Source organism: Natator depressus, chromosome 5 (genome assembly GCF_965152275.1).
Source record: "Natator depressus isolate rNatDep1 chromosome 5, rNatDep2.hap1, whole genome shotgun sequence".
Taxonomy (NCBI): Eukaryota; Metazoa; Chordata; order Testudines; family Cheloniidae; genus Natator; species Natator depressus.
Window position 1 is genome coordinate 124,288,165 of NC_134238.1, and position 13,480 is coordinate 124,301,644.

At 44.7% G+C, this 13,480-nt stretch overlaps 1 protein-coding gene across 1 annotated transcript in view; it reads right to left on the reverse strand.

Annotated features, from left to right (window-relative positions):
* LOC141987806 (cysteine-rich protein 1-like) overlaps window positions 1–13,269 on the reverse strand; it is a 53,143-nt gene extending 39,874 nt beyond the window's left edge. Inside the window, exon 1 of the mRNA XM_074953576.1 lies at window positions 13,165–13,269. Coding sequence (XP_074809677.1) covers window positions 13,165–13,207 — 43 coding nt within the window. The 5' untranslated portion in view covers window positions 13,208–13,269. The remainder of the gene's footprint in view (window positions 1–13,164) is intronic.
* Between the last annotated feature and the right edge of the window lie 211 nt (window positions 13,270–13,480).

Below are 13,480 nucleotides of genomic sequence, written 5' to 3' on the forward strand. Positions count from 1 at the left end.
CCGCTCCCTGCTCTGTACTGGCAGCAGCAGTGGGAGGGGTTGGGGGTTGCCAGTAGGAATGGCACTGGGAGCAGTGCAGAGATAGGGGGCCTCAGCCCAGACAGAGCAGGCTGCTGACTCATCCAGAGCTGGGCATTCCTTATTAGCCAGGAGACCAAGAGATGAGGGCAGAGTTTCTTGCCAAAATCATTAGCAGGCTTGGTCGCTGGCCCTGTCCGTTTAGTGCTGATCTGCCTCATCAGCCGATCGGCCAGGCTAAAGTATTGCAGAGCCTATTTTTTAAGGCTGTGCTGAGGTTTCTGCTTAAAGTTTTGTTTTGCCATTTCTATCTCAGGTACTTAGAGCTCATCACCATCATAGTGAGCCCTTCCTCCAGCCCCCAGGGAGGCAGGGCAGTGCTGTGCTGTTATTCCCAATGTACAGATGGGGAACTGAGGTACAGAGAGGTTAAGTAACTTACTCAAGGTCATCCAGAAAATCTGGAGCAGAGCAGAGAACTGAGTCCCAGCTAGCACCCTAATCACAGGGCCAGTCATCCTCCTCCTCTTCCTCATTTGCTCCCGCTTTAACTTGTATTTCTCAAGTTAATCCTGTGTTAATCAGTTTCTTCTTTGTGAATCAACTGCATGGGCCAGATCCCCAGCCTGTGTCAGTCACTGGCACCAGCTGAGAATTTGGCCCACAACTCCTATGTAGGTCTTCAGCATGTCTTTAACTCTGCTGTTATTTTCTTTGCCTGTGCTTAGAGATGAAAGGCATCCCGGCATAAAGTTAATTCATAGTAAGTGGGCGGGGGTTGGACCACGTCCTTGAAATCTTTTAAGGAAACACTCCTCCAAGTGCTGAAGCCTTCTCAAGGACTTTGACAAACAATCTAGTACAAAATTGTATCCTACTTCTCTGTATTTCTTAACCACATTTATACTATTAGGAACATGTGTTGTTTGTTCCTTGAGAATTAATCACTCCTGTTGCTTATTCCTAAAGCTGCGAGTCTTTCACAGAAGTCACGGATTCATGGAAGTCATGGACAGGTCAATGGCCGTGACTTTTTGGTTACTGCCTGTGACCTGTTCATGACTTTTACTAAAAATACCCATGACTAAATCGTAGCCTTACTTATTCCCCACTGGAAGTCATAGCAATTCTTTGAGATGACATCACTGGCTGCTATGGACATGGATATGATGTCACAAACAGAAGACTATGATACCATGTAAGAAATAAGAAAGAGCTGTTGACATATGAAGGATCAAATCCTGGGCTAAGTTCAGCTCTGGCATAAATGGGTGCCTTAACTTCCATGGGTAGGCCACCTGCTTACACCAGGGCTGAATATGGCCCATGAATTTAACGCAAATAATCTTAATTATTAAAAGCAGGGGAGAAGAGGGGCTTCTAGCAACAGATGACAAAAAGAAGGGGAATGAACCATTTCTGTCACCAACAAGTTCAACGTCCTTCTTCTAAAAATAAACCCCACCTAAAGACTCACGTTGAATTATAATAGCATCAAGTACCTGGCCACTACCAGGGAGGGAAGTAAATTCTTACCCAATTCTTACTCAGTTTAGATCACATGGTTCATTCCTGGTACATGAGCTGCTTTGAGGCCCTTCAGTTTGGTGTGCAGGGATGTAAGGGTAGCTGCGTTTTGAGGATGTTTGCCATTCCCTGTTAAGTTCTGCACCCTTGCCCCTCCTCTTTCTCAGGCATCAGTTTGAAGGCACAATGTGGGTAATATTCCCTCAAGTTAATGTTCCAGCTACACGCTTATTCATTGCCTGCTGATGCTTATTTTCTGCACAGACAGTGAGATTCGTAGCACCACCGGCTCTGCTGTGTTTAACAGTATCCCCACTCTATCACTTTCTGAGGAGACCAGGGTGTTCAACCAAAGCTGGTGGCCCAGGTTAATTTTCACCATCTCTGTCCTCCTCAGTGAGATGAATTATAGACATGGAGCCTAGCTAATCAACCTGCTTTCTCGGCTGTCTCGGAGAATCTGCTGTATCTGAATGTGTGGCCAGCTACTTGATGCCAGCTGGTTGATGAAACAAATTGACACTGGTTAATTTGCTTTAGTGTACAAGGTATTAGGGTGAGCAGTTTCTCGGCCGTACTGACATGGTTGTATGCCATGTGGTTGTAGCCGTGCTGGTCCCAGGATACTAGAGAGACAAGGTGAGGGAGGTAATATCTTTTATTGGACCAACTTCTGTCCCATAGAAGAGATCACCTCACCCACCTTGTCTTACTGATTTGAGTTGTCGCTCCCATTGATGTCAATGGGGGATCATTGCCCAGGATTAGCTAAGCAGAGGGTTTCCTTGCTGTACGTTTGTGCCACCCCACATCACAGGGGGAAGAGGGATAACAGCTGCAAAATTTGGTTATTTGGGTTAGTCAAGTCCCGAGAGGGCTGTAAGTAGCTTCAGAGGGACTCAGTCAGGCTAGGAGAATGGGCAACATAATGGCAGGTGAAGTTCCATGCTCATAAATGCAAAGTAATGTGCACTGGAAGGAAAAAATTAAACTACTCACACACCGTACAGGGTTCTAAATTAACTGTATCTACTCAGGAAAGGGACCTGGGCATCTTAACAGACAGCTCTGGTCAACGGTCAAAGAAGCAAACAATGTTAGGATGCGTAAAGAACAGGACTGAGAATTATCTGGCAATATACTAATGCCTGTATATTAATCAATGGTGCAGCCTCACCTGGATAGTGTGTGCACGACTGGTCACCCCGTGACCTCGGACAAGTCATTTCATCTCTGTCCTTCCCCATCCGTAACATGAAATAATAGTCCTTCCTTTTCTCCCACCCTTTGTCTGACCTGCTCATTTAGGCCTTGGCCACTCAGGGATTTGCCAGAGGTGTAGCTGCACCACTGCAAACCCTTGGACGTGACTTACACTAGCGCAATATGATTGGTAGCAGTGCAGTTTATCTTAGTCGGAAACCTTAGACTGTCAGCTCTGTGAGGCATTGACCACGACTTATTACATGGATGTGCAGAACCTAGCACTATGGAAATCCATAAAACTCTGCTGGTGTGTCTAGCCATTGCTGTAACATGAATATTAAATAATGTAGATAAAGTGCTTGCAGCATCCTATCCATATATTGTAAGCTCTCTGGGGCAGGGACTGTCTCTTTTCTAGTTTCTGTAGGGGACCTGGCTGGCACACTTAAACCTTCTTAGTTATAGCATCTGGTACAGAGACGTGTTTGGGGTCCATGCCAGTGTTATACACACCTGCCTCACCAGGGCTGCCTAGCTAGTGCTTGTGCTATTGTGTGTCAGACTTTCTATGTCTGGATGTGGAATGGGTTGAGAATAGAGACGAGAACCTCAACAGTCAGATGTTTGTTTTGCAAAGCCAGGGATGATTCCATCGTTCTGAGCATAGGGTCAGGTAAAAGCTTCTGGCTTTGGCTCATCTTTAGTAAAAACATAAATCAGGTGGTGTTTATAAAAATGACTTATCGCCTCAAGTACCCTGTGAACTCAGCTAAGAAACCTGAGCTTGGAAAGAAGTAATGTTTCAGCACATCTACAATGTCTGCACTCCTTCCATCATACTTTCCATGATTCTTCTTTAGTCTCCTCATTACACACACAATAGCCATGTGGATCAGTCATAAGCAACAGGGCAGGGCTGCGTGTTCTTATACAACGGCATCTCTGCCTCTCCCTGTCACTGTTGTGGATCAGTGTCCACTTCGGGGCTACTATCCGTGTGTGTTTTGTAAACTGAAATGAAAGGCCGCCTCCTTCACTGCTGTAAATTGGCAGAGCTCCATGGACTTCAAAGTCAGTTTAAGTTTGAACTGCAAATGTATCGTCCCCCTGAGTTTGATTAGATAACGTCAGGGAATCCAGAAGCTTCTTAAATGCCACATAATGGAAAAATGAATCTGTATAATGTTGGTTCTCAGTCAGTTCACCACCAGGGACGACAGTTATTCAGAGAGACGTGGTGGGGGTGAGGTGATATCTTTTATTGGGCCAACTTCTGTTGGTAAGCGAGACAAGCTTTCGAGCCATACAGAGCTTTTCTTCTTCTACACTGCCTAGTTCCTCAGACACTAAGGTACCAACGAGATGATGGACCTTATTTATAAGGTCAATAAGGTAACAGTCAATACTAGTATGAGACAAGGCTTGGCTATGGGTCACATTATCTGGCTCTTCATAATAATAATCAGTTATATAACACCTCCTCCTCAAGCAATCTGGTTCACCCACTGAGCTACCAACACCACTTACAGGGGGATTTTTGCCATTGCACTTTAGCTGAGGTTTCTGCAGAAGGGAATTGCCTGAGTGCAGCATGGGATCCCCTCAGTCCAAGGGAGCAGGAGTTGTGTACATTTTGAACATCAACAAATTACACTAAGTAAATGCACTGAGTGCATCACTGATTTCTCCCCTTAAACTGAGGAGGGCTGGCTGGAAAACAAGAACTCCATTTTGCAAAACATTATGAGGTTCTGAAATTTGTTTGCATTCTTTATCAGAATGAACCCAAGACCTCTTGAAAATTTTCATGAAAGACAACATGAGAGAGACAGACCCCAGTTTTGTCTGAAGTATTTTGGCATTTGAATTTACACAAAAAATAAAAATTTTCCATGGACAACTTAGAAAAACTTTTTTAAAAAAAATTTTAAACCTCTTCTAGGTACAAGCTTTTGATGTGCAGTTAGGAACCAGTGGTCCATCTGAGTTGGCCAGGACTCAACTAAAGGCTAGCAGAAGAGAAAAGGAAGAGATCCTCCCCCCACACACCTGATCTGGCAGAGGATGCGAGGAGATCAGTGTAGCTGGCATATCCAGATGCCAGGGAGGACTCGCATGCTATATTAGCAGTGGGCCAATTTATTGAAGCGCAGCTGGACAGGGACTTGCAAATCAAAATCAGCGAATTGATACCAAGGACAGGTTGTGAGGCAGTGGAATTTGCTAAAAAACTGGAGTTCATCCATTCAGCAGCCCAGCAAGAGAAATAACAGCTGCTAGTGAGGAAGGTGTAAGCTGATCACCCTCAGCCCAGTAAGTACAAAACTGTGTCTAAGATGCATGATGTGAAAGGGGATTCCGATGATTCTCACAAGAACCCCACTTGCCCATGCCCCCGGGGCTCCAGCTCTAGGAAGACATGGGGAGATAGATGTAGGAGACTCTGGCAGTGCTTTGTCATCTGAGGATCCCTGTACTCAGGGGAGACCTTGCTGTGACGGAGCAGCACAGAGCTGCCCCTTCACAAGGAGCATCTGGCCCCTAATGTTCTAGCCACATACCCAAACGCCTCACGAGTCATCCAGTCCTTCAAGCTGGTTGGCCTGTGGGACACTAAATTCACCACATCTGGAATCATATGCTCAGTTCTTCCTTAGTCCTTTATTAAAGCCAGTTAGCCAAAGTCTGGGTGTTGTGGGGTGGGGGGAGAGGGTCCGTTAAAAGGAGAAATCAGTGAAACCAGTCAGATGTATTCTTGATGTAATCTTGTTTGTTTGCAAAACATGTGCATCCAGTCTGTTTTCCCCCTAAGCACAATAGAAACAAAAAGCGGGCAGTTTCCTGGCTCAAAAATCCCCATGGCTGCTCTTCCAGCAAGTTCTGTGCCCAAGAAGTCCTGCACCTCTGCGTCCTCTCCGGGTCATGCTCACCGCTCCTTCACTTGGCTGGCTGCCTCCAGCACACACCATATGCAGTCCATCTCCTCGCCCCTGCGTTAGCCCCTTGGTCCACACGCACAGCACCTTGGCCCTCAGGCCCAGCTCTGGTGCAGCCTTTGCCTGTGGCAGACCCCCCATTATTGGCAGCTGTTTTGACTACAGAAGGGGGTTGGATTGTTTATTCTGTCGGGCCTGAAAGAGTGCTTCGCACCCATTGGTTTTCACAAGGGCTGTGATTCTTTCAATCAGTCCCTGGCTGGCAGCTATTAGCACCTTTCAATGGGAGCCAACAGGAGCGTTGGCTCCACAGACACTGGCAAAAGCTGCAGGGCGTGGCCTACAGAAAGCAAGTATAGCCAGTTTTCCATTGCACAAATGTAACTGTCATCTCAAGCCATGGCCCATGCTTGCAGGTGTGGGTTTGGTCTGTAGATCTTCTGTGTGCTGGTTTTTGAGTGAGCTGCTCCATCTTGTCATGCACTCTGACAAAGCTAGGACTGGTATTTTCTGCCTGTGGCAGAAAGGCTTCTCTTTGATAGCTCTTCACTTCTTTTTTTTCCCCACCCAGCATCTCAGATTTCATCAGCCTTTGTGCACGGTGGCTTGCTAAAGAGTGTAATAACCCTGACGCAAGTGCAGAGTGAACTTGGTACAAATCCATTTCACCTTGCTCACGCACAGCTTCAATCACATCCTGCCTCCTCCTGACGCACAGACCTGACAGTGGAGATATCCTTTGTGAAGGGAGGTTACAAAAATAATTGCTCAGGAAGAAGACAAAAGAATAGTCAGGGAGGGTGCAGTTTAAAAAGGTCATGTAATGAAAGAATCTATTCAGAGCTGCTCATTAGCAGAGCCACTGGTGACCCTGAGTTACTTCCTCCCTTATCAGGCTAATGTGACCTAGATACAGTTCTGGTGATGCAAACATTCCCCTGACTTGGATCATATAGGGCCCAAATCTTGCCACCATGGATGTCAATAGTAAAATACCCGTTGAAATCAGTGCAAGTGATAGGAGCAGGTCAGCTATACTTGCATAGTGGCCACAAACATTATCTGTCCTGTGATCCCCTGGCAGGTGCCTGTCCTTCACCGAGTTGCTGTGCTGGCAGGGCTGTTTACATCAGTGATGTTAGTCGTGTGTGCCCTCTCACCGTGCATTGGTAATGCTGATAATGCCTGCCTCTAACCATGCTGGCAGCATCTGAAATCCAAATGAAGGTCACATAGAACAGGTCCCCTCAAGTCAAGGAGAAGATATCAAATTGGAGCTTAATGACTGATCTCCTCAGCCCAGACCAGGACTAGGGAGCACAGGGGCTGTTCATTTAGGCCCCTATTCAGGAAGGTACTTAAGCACATGCCTAACTCTAAGCAGGTGAGCAGTCTCAGTGACTATCAGTGGGTCTATTCATGTACTTACAGTTAAGCATGTGCTAAAGTGTTTTGCTCAATCTGTGAGCTAGAGAGCCAGCGGGAACTCCGGGGTGTCTCTGTAGGCGAGCAGCAGCCTGAATAAAGAAACACTCTTACAGTCACTGTAGGCAAGTCCTGTTTCTTCTTTACAGGAGAAGCATTAAGCAGACTGCAGAAGCCTTTGAGTCACGACACTGACAAACTAACCTGATTTGCATTGGAAATGTAGATCAGAGACAGGTCAAATACAGAAGCCAAATGAGCAGTTGGCTAGAGTGCAATGGCAAAGCTCTCTCTCTTTTTTTTTTTTTTTTCATTTTGCTTGAAATTTTTTTTCAAATTTCAAGTTTTAATCAAAAACCCCAAAACCAAAAATGATTTGTTTTGGGGTTTTCACTGAAAATCTCAACAATTTTTTTAAAAAATTCATGAAAATTCTTTTCATTGAGCAAATACTTTCCATAAAAAAAAAAATACGTTTCAACAGGAAAAGCTTTGACCAGCTCTAGTGAGATTGGAATCAGTCCCTGAGAACAAAAATAGAGACCACTCCTGCGCCAATATTGAAAATAAGGGCAAAAGTAACCTTGATTTCATAGATTCCAGGCCAGAAGGGACCACTGTGATCATCTAGTCTGGCCTCCTGTGTAACACAGGCCAAAATAAATCCTAGAGCAAGTCTTTTAGAGAGAGAGCCAATCTTGATTTAAAAATATTCAGGGATGGAGAATCCACCGCAACCCTTGGTAAGTTGTTCCAATGGTTAATCGCTCTCACTGTTAAAATGTACACCTTATTTCCAGTCTGAACTTGTTCAGCTTCAGTGGAGCAGGATGGGCTCTGGGAATGGAGATAGCATGAAAACTGCTTTTTTGCAGTATTCTGGCATAGCTGCGTCTGTTGGCTGTGGTCTCTGTCCCAGTGTAAAGAGGGACAGTATACAAGAGCTTCAGTCATTTAGAACCTGCTCCAACAGATCACTGCACATGGAAAATGCCAGTCTCTGTGGATCTGAACATTATATTCATGCTAAAATAGATCTGTTTATCTCTACAGCAGTATATGACACTAAGCCTTAGGGTCGGTCTACAAACAAAGTTGCACCTGTTTAACTAAAGATGTGGGGTGAAATCCTGGCCCCACTGAAATCAATGGGAGTTTGACTTCAATGAGACCAGGATTTCACCCACGATGTTTAAACTGATTTAGTTAACTGATGAAAAAGGCTGTGTGGACACACTTAAATCAATTTTAAACCGGGACAATATTGGTTGTGCTTCTGTTGGTAAATGTACAGGTGCAAGCTAAACTAATATAACCAGCTTTAAATTGATCTGTGTCTGTACCCGGGTTTTCATCCATTTAAATCAGAGGTCCCAAAACTGGGGGACACCCCCCCTGCGGGGCGCAAAGGAACATTAGGGAGTGCATAGCTGGGGCCCAGGCAAGCCTCTACGGGGGACAGGGCAACCCAGCTCCATTCCTAGCCCCAACTGCCGGCCCTACGCCCGGGGCCTCGACTGCTGGCCTCGCCCCACAGCCGAGGCTCCGCTCCCGGTCCCACCCCTGCCCCCAGCTGTGGCCCCAGTGTCCTTACCAGTTCCCCAGTACCTGTGTCCACATCGCCCCTTCTTGGAGCTGCGGCCCCACACCTGGCCCTGGCTTGGAGGGGAGGGCGTGGACAGAGGTTGGGGGGCATGAGGTAAAATTTTGGGGAACGACTGATTTAAATAAATCATTTTATAGCTGCTTTTGAGGTAAACTGGTGCAATTTGTGTGTTCAGACACAATTATTATTACTAATTATTACTAAAAATAAAAATGCATAATAGAATTGCAATATGATCTGTGGTTTTTCAAAAATAAATATTTCAAACAGCCATTTCAAAATATCAAATGATATCAGTTCACAAACAGAACTGTACCAAATTTTTATTCTTAAATTAACCCATTTTTTTGGCTGAAAGTTATGTTCCTTGAAAAAATCTCATGCAAATCATTTCTTTAAAACTCCATAATTTGTCCAATTTGCATCATATTTATAACTAAAAAAAGCATCTAGACAAACAATCTCTTTATAAAGTTTAAGCCTCATGTGATTTTAAATGATTGAATTATAAACCCATGAAACTCAGGGATTACAGTGGATACAGAGGGTGAACGATGCTGGTAGGTAAGGTTATAATGAAGCACGCACTATTGTAACCACTTAAGCGGATACATTAGCTGCTAACAAAGAAGAGCGTCTATAAAATCATGCAGTTCCTGTGCACCAAACTATGACGTTTTAAATAATCCATCAAAACATTTTTTAAAAAAGGAAAATAATGAAGCTGTTGAAATAAGACCTGTTCTATGTAGCAAGCCACAACATTTCCAATAATGCAGTGAGTGACACATTCTTAAGCAAGTAACAGAGGAATTAATTTGCTACAATGAAAGTGTTCCATTGCCTAAGAGGGCTTGTATAAATTTTGCATAATGTTTGGAAGATATATATCCCCCATAATAAACTTCCTTCAATTAGAATGAATTAGCTCAAGGTCATTTCCTATTAATGTGAGTACTAAAAATCAAGGAAATCACTAGTTAGGGCATTCACCTCCCCCGCAACCTCTCTCCACATGTCTTGCCGCCAAAACTAATACCCAAATGCATTCACCTCCACAGCAAGCTCCCTCTTATTTCCACTACACAACTGCCCACAGTTACACATTCAATTCCTCAAAGTCGCACTCAACTTTACTTCTGGCGGGGCAGAGTTAAGGTTGTTTGGTGCCTGAATTGTGCATTCCCATGCTTTAAAATGTTTGGTTTCTCTTTAATTTAACCTTAACCCTGAATTTCCCAGGTTTTTAATAATGTCTTTTAATATGATTTACAACATTCTTGTAAGATTTTTCCCCCTGAAATCACTGAGATGTTCTCCCACCTTTAACTCCAGCTCCTGAAGGGTGGGGAGTATGTAGATATATATATTGTGATAGGGTCGGGCCAGATGGCTACAGGAGAGTGATAGATGGCAGATATATTAGCCCCAGGTTAAGTAGGTCCCTTTTCCCTGGGTAAGGGAACAGGGAAGGTTCCAGAACAATCAGGAACTTTCTGGAAACAATTAAGACAGACACGCTGATTAGAACACCTGCAGCCAATCAAGAAGCTGCTAGAATCAATTAAGACAGGCAGGCTAATCAGGCACCTGGGTTTAAAAAGGAGCTCACATCAGTTTGTGGTGTGCATGTGAGGAGCTGGGAGCAAGAGGCGCAAGAAGCTGAGAGTGAGAACGCATACTACTGGAAGTCTGAGAAGTACAAACATTATCAGACATCAGGAGGAAGGTCCTGTGGTGAGAATACAGAAGGTGTTGGGAGGAGGCCATGGGGAAGTAGCCCAGGGAGTTGTAGCTGTCACACAGCTGTTACAGGAGCCACTGTAGACAGCTGCAATCCACAGGGCCCCGGACTGGAACCCGGAGTAGAGGGCGGGCCCGGGTTCCCCCACATCCCTCCATCCCCGTAACTCCCTACTTGATACCGGAGGAGTTGACCTGGACTGTGGGTTCCACCAGAGGGGAAGGTCTCTGGCCTGTTCCCCGATCTATTAGGTGGATCAGCAGAGACTGCGGGGATTGTTCTTCTTCTTCCTTTCCCCATGCTGGCTAGTGATGAGGCTAACTGAGTGAACGGCAGATTTGAGCCACGAAAGTGGCCAAGCTGGGGGCTGCCGTGAACCTCTGAGGCAAGCAAATCCGCCAATAAGCACAGGACCCACCAAGGCAGAGGAGGAACTTTGTCACAATATATCCTATCAAATATGTGCACACATGCATAGGCCCATATGCTCTCTTCATGGTTAATAGAAACCTCAGGAAAATGCATTTTTCCAGGCAAACTTTTCATGATATGTGTCTATGAAGAAACAATGCAATGACAGCAATGGGCTGGATTGTCCCCTTCCTGGATTTCCCCACTATAAAGCACAGGAAATTCTGATTGCCCATTCATGGAATCTCTGCTTTTATTATTTAATAGTGGGGGGTAATGGGATTTGTCCCCTTGCCAACCACTGCAGAACTGACAGGGGACTTGACCCAAGGAAGCCACACAGTACCCGAGGTCAGTGCTATCTGAATGGAGACCATTTGCATCCATTCTGCCTCCTGAATTTCAGGCCCCATAGCCACGCAATTTGCTCTCCAATGCGCACATCATCCCCCAGGCAACTGCTTCATTCAGGCCCTCTCGGGGGCGGTTTCAGAGAGCAGGAGGGGACAGCGCGTGAGTTAATACTGATAAGGCCACCGTGAACAGGTTATGGTGCTCCCACGGGGTAGACCAGAGTGGATGTTCCTACAGCAAGCACTGATTTCCCCCCATTCTGCCTCCTCTAGTCCTTGCTTTGGCCCGTCCCAACCAGTGGAACGGATCCCCTTGGAGCACCCAGGGGCTTCCACGAGGTGATGAGAGGAGGGCAATGTTGTGCAGGTAGCAACCTCCTTTCTGGGCCCTGTCACCACCTGGATCCACTCATTTCTCTGCCTCTGCCCGCACAGGGGTAATGCGGCTCATGGTGCGGAATTACGCTTTGGTCACAGATGGGACCTTTTGGCTAGGGATCGGAATCTTAATGAGACACAGCAATGAGGACCTCACCCTGCTATGCAGATCTTTTCTGGGCATCTTGGGTAATTTTAACCCCAGGAAACAGAAGTGGGAACAGTGGGGAGACAAAGGGCAAATGGAAGAAGCTGCTGCTGGCTTTTACTGGACTAACCTAAAATGGAACAAGATGGATTCTTCCAAATTCCAACCTCTTCCTGGAAAGCCAAGTGAATCTTCATCAAAACCCCCTCCCCTTTTGAGTGCTCCCTCATGTCCTATAAGCATGGATTTGTGAGCACCCCATCAATATACTCCCCCCTACCCTTCGTAGTATTCAAGTACTGAGCTCCTGATAACCCTATCCCATAGCCCAACACATGGCATGCACGGTCCTCAGAGTAGCTGGTGATTTAAAAATAAAAAGCCAAAATTCATCCTATAAATCACTTGAAACAACTGCTAACTTAAAAAGTGAGCAAACCTTTTCCATGTATCTTTTTGCACAGTAGACCCATTCTTGTTTCTCTATCACTTTGTACACTGTAGCAGTCCTATTTCATATGAAGCCAAGCGGTATTATAAGGGCCTACTGCACCATTGCAAATATGATCTGAGAAACTATAAATCACTTCTAGGTTCCGAAAGATGTTTTGTAGCTTTATCTTATCTTATCAGTTCATTAATAAAAGCAGTTAACACATTCATAGTACTTTTTGAAACATGTTGAGTAAACTTTTCCTGTCCATTGCCAAAATATTTCATAGCAAATTTGGAAGGAAATTCATATCAATCCTGTTTAATTTTGGAGGACTGATCTTGAGGTTTTCTATCCAGACATCCACATAATTCAGAACTGATTATATTTATACATAGAGAGACAATGTATTAAAGAGGTTGCTTGTTGAGGTAATGTTTTATTACACCAACTCCTGTTGCTCAAAGAGACAAGCTTTTGAGCTTTACAGAGCACCATCAACTTAAAAATCATACTTCTGTCTGAAAATGCTTTTCCTTCCGTTATTAAAAGTATCATCTAAGACTGAAAGAAATTAGAGAAAAAATGTTTCTCTCTATTTTTGTTCAGTTTATTCACTTTGTGCAATCGCCAGCACTTCTCATAGTGCCGCTGCCCTGGTATAGTCAGAGTGAGTCAGCTTCTCCGGTTTGTGGGGGTCTTTCACATAACAACAGGGGAAGAAAAATATTTTTAAAAACAGGAAAATGTGATTTTTTTTTAAGCACAAAAACTGGAACAGGGAATGAGAAGCAATCACTGAAATGACTTTTAACTGGCTGTCTGAAACTGATTAGATATCCAGCAGATGAAGTGCCATGATGAACGGAGGGTCACTAACTGCAAATGTAAGAGAAGTAGAACAGAAAGTGCCTGGCTTCATTTACCATTTAAAGAAACATAAAAAAAAGGGCTCTTGCTTCCAATGGAAGAAACTTACCAAAGTAAACGGGCTTTCCGCATATGGGACAATATGAAATCATCTTCAGCGCTCCTCGGCACAGCACACAGCATTGAACAGAGCTTGTATAAAAAGCCTTCTTTTCAGCTAAAGCAACAGGAAAACCATGGCCAACAGCAAGACGATGACGTGTTCTGCTTTTGAAGCAGGATATTGTGGTTATAGGTAAATGAGAGTGCTGTAGTGTAAGAAGCTCTATGATAAGCTGAGTTCAGGGGCTTTATTACGTGAAGAATTAATTTATCTTTTTGAACCAAAAATGTAGACTTTAAGAAACACTTCTTCTCTATCACCA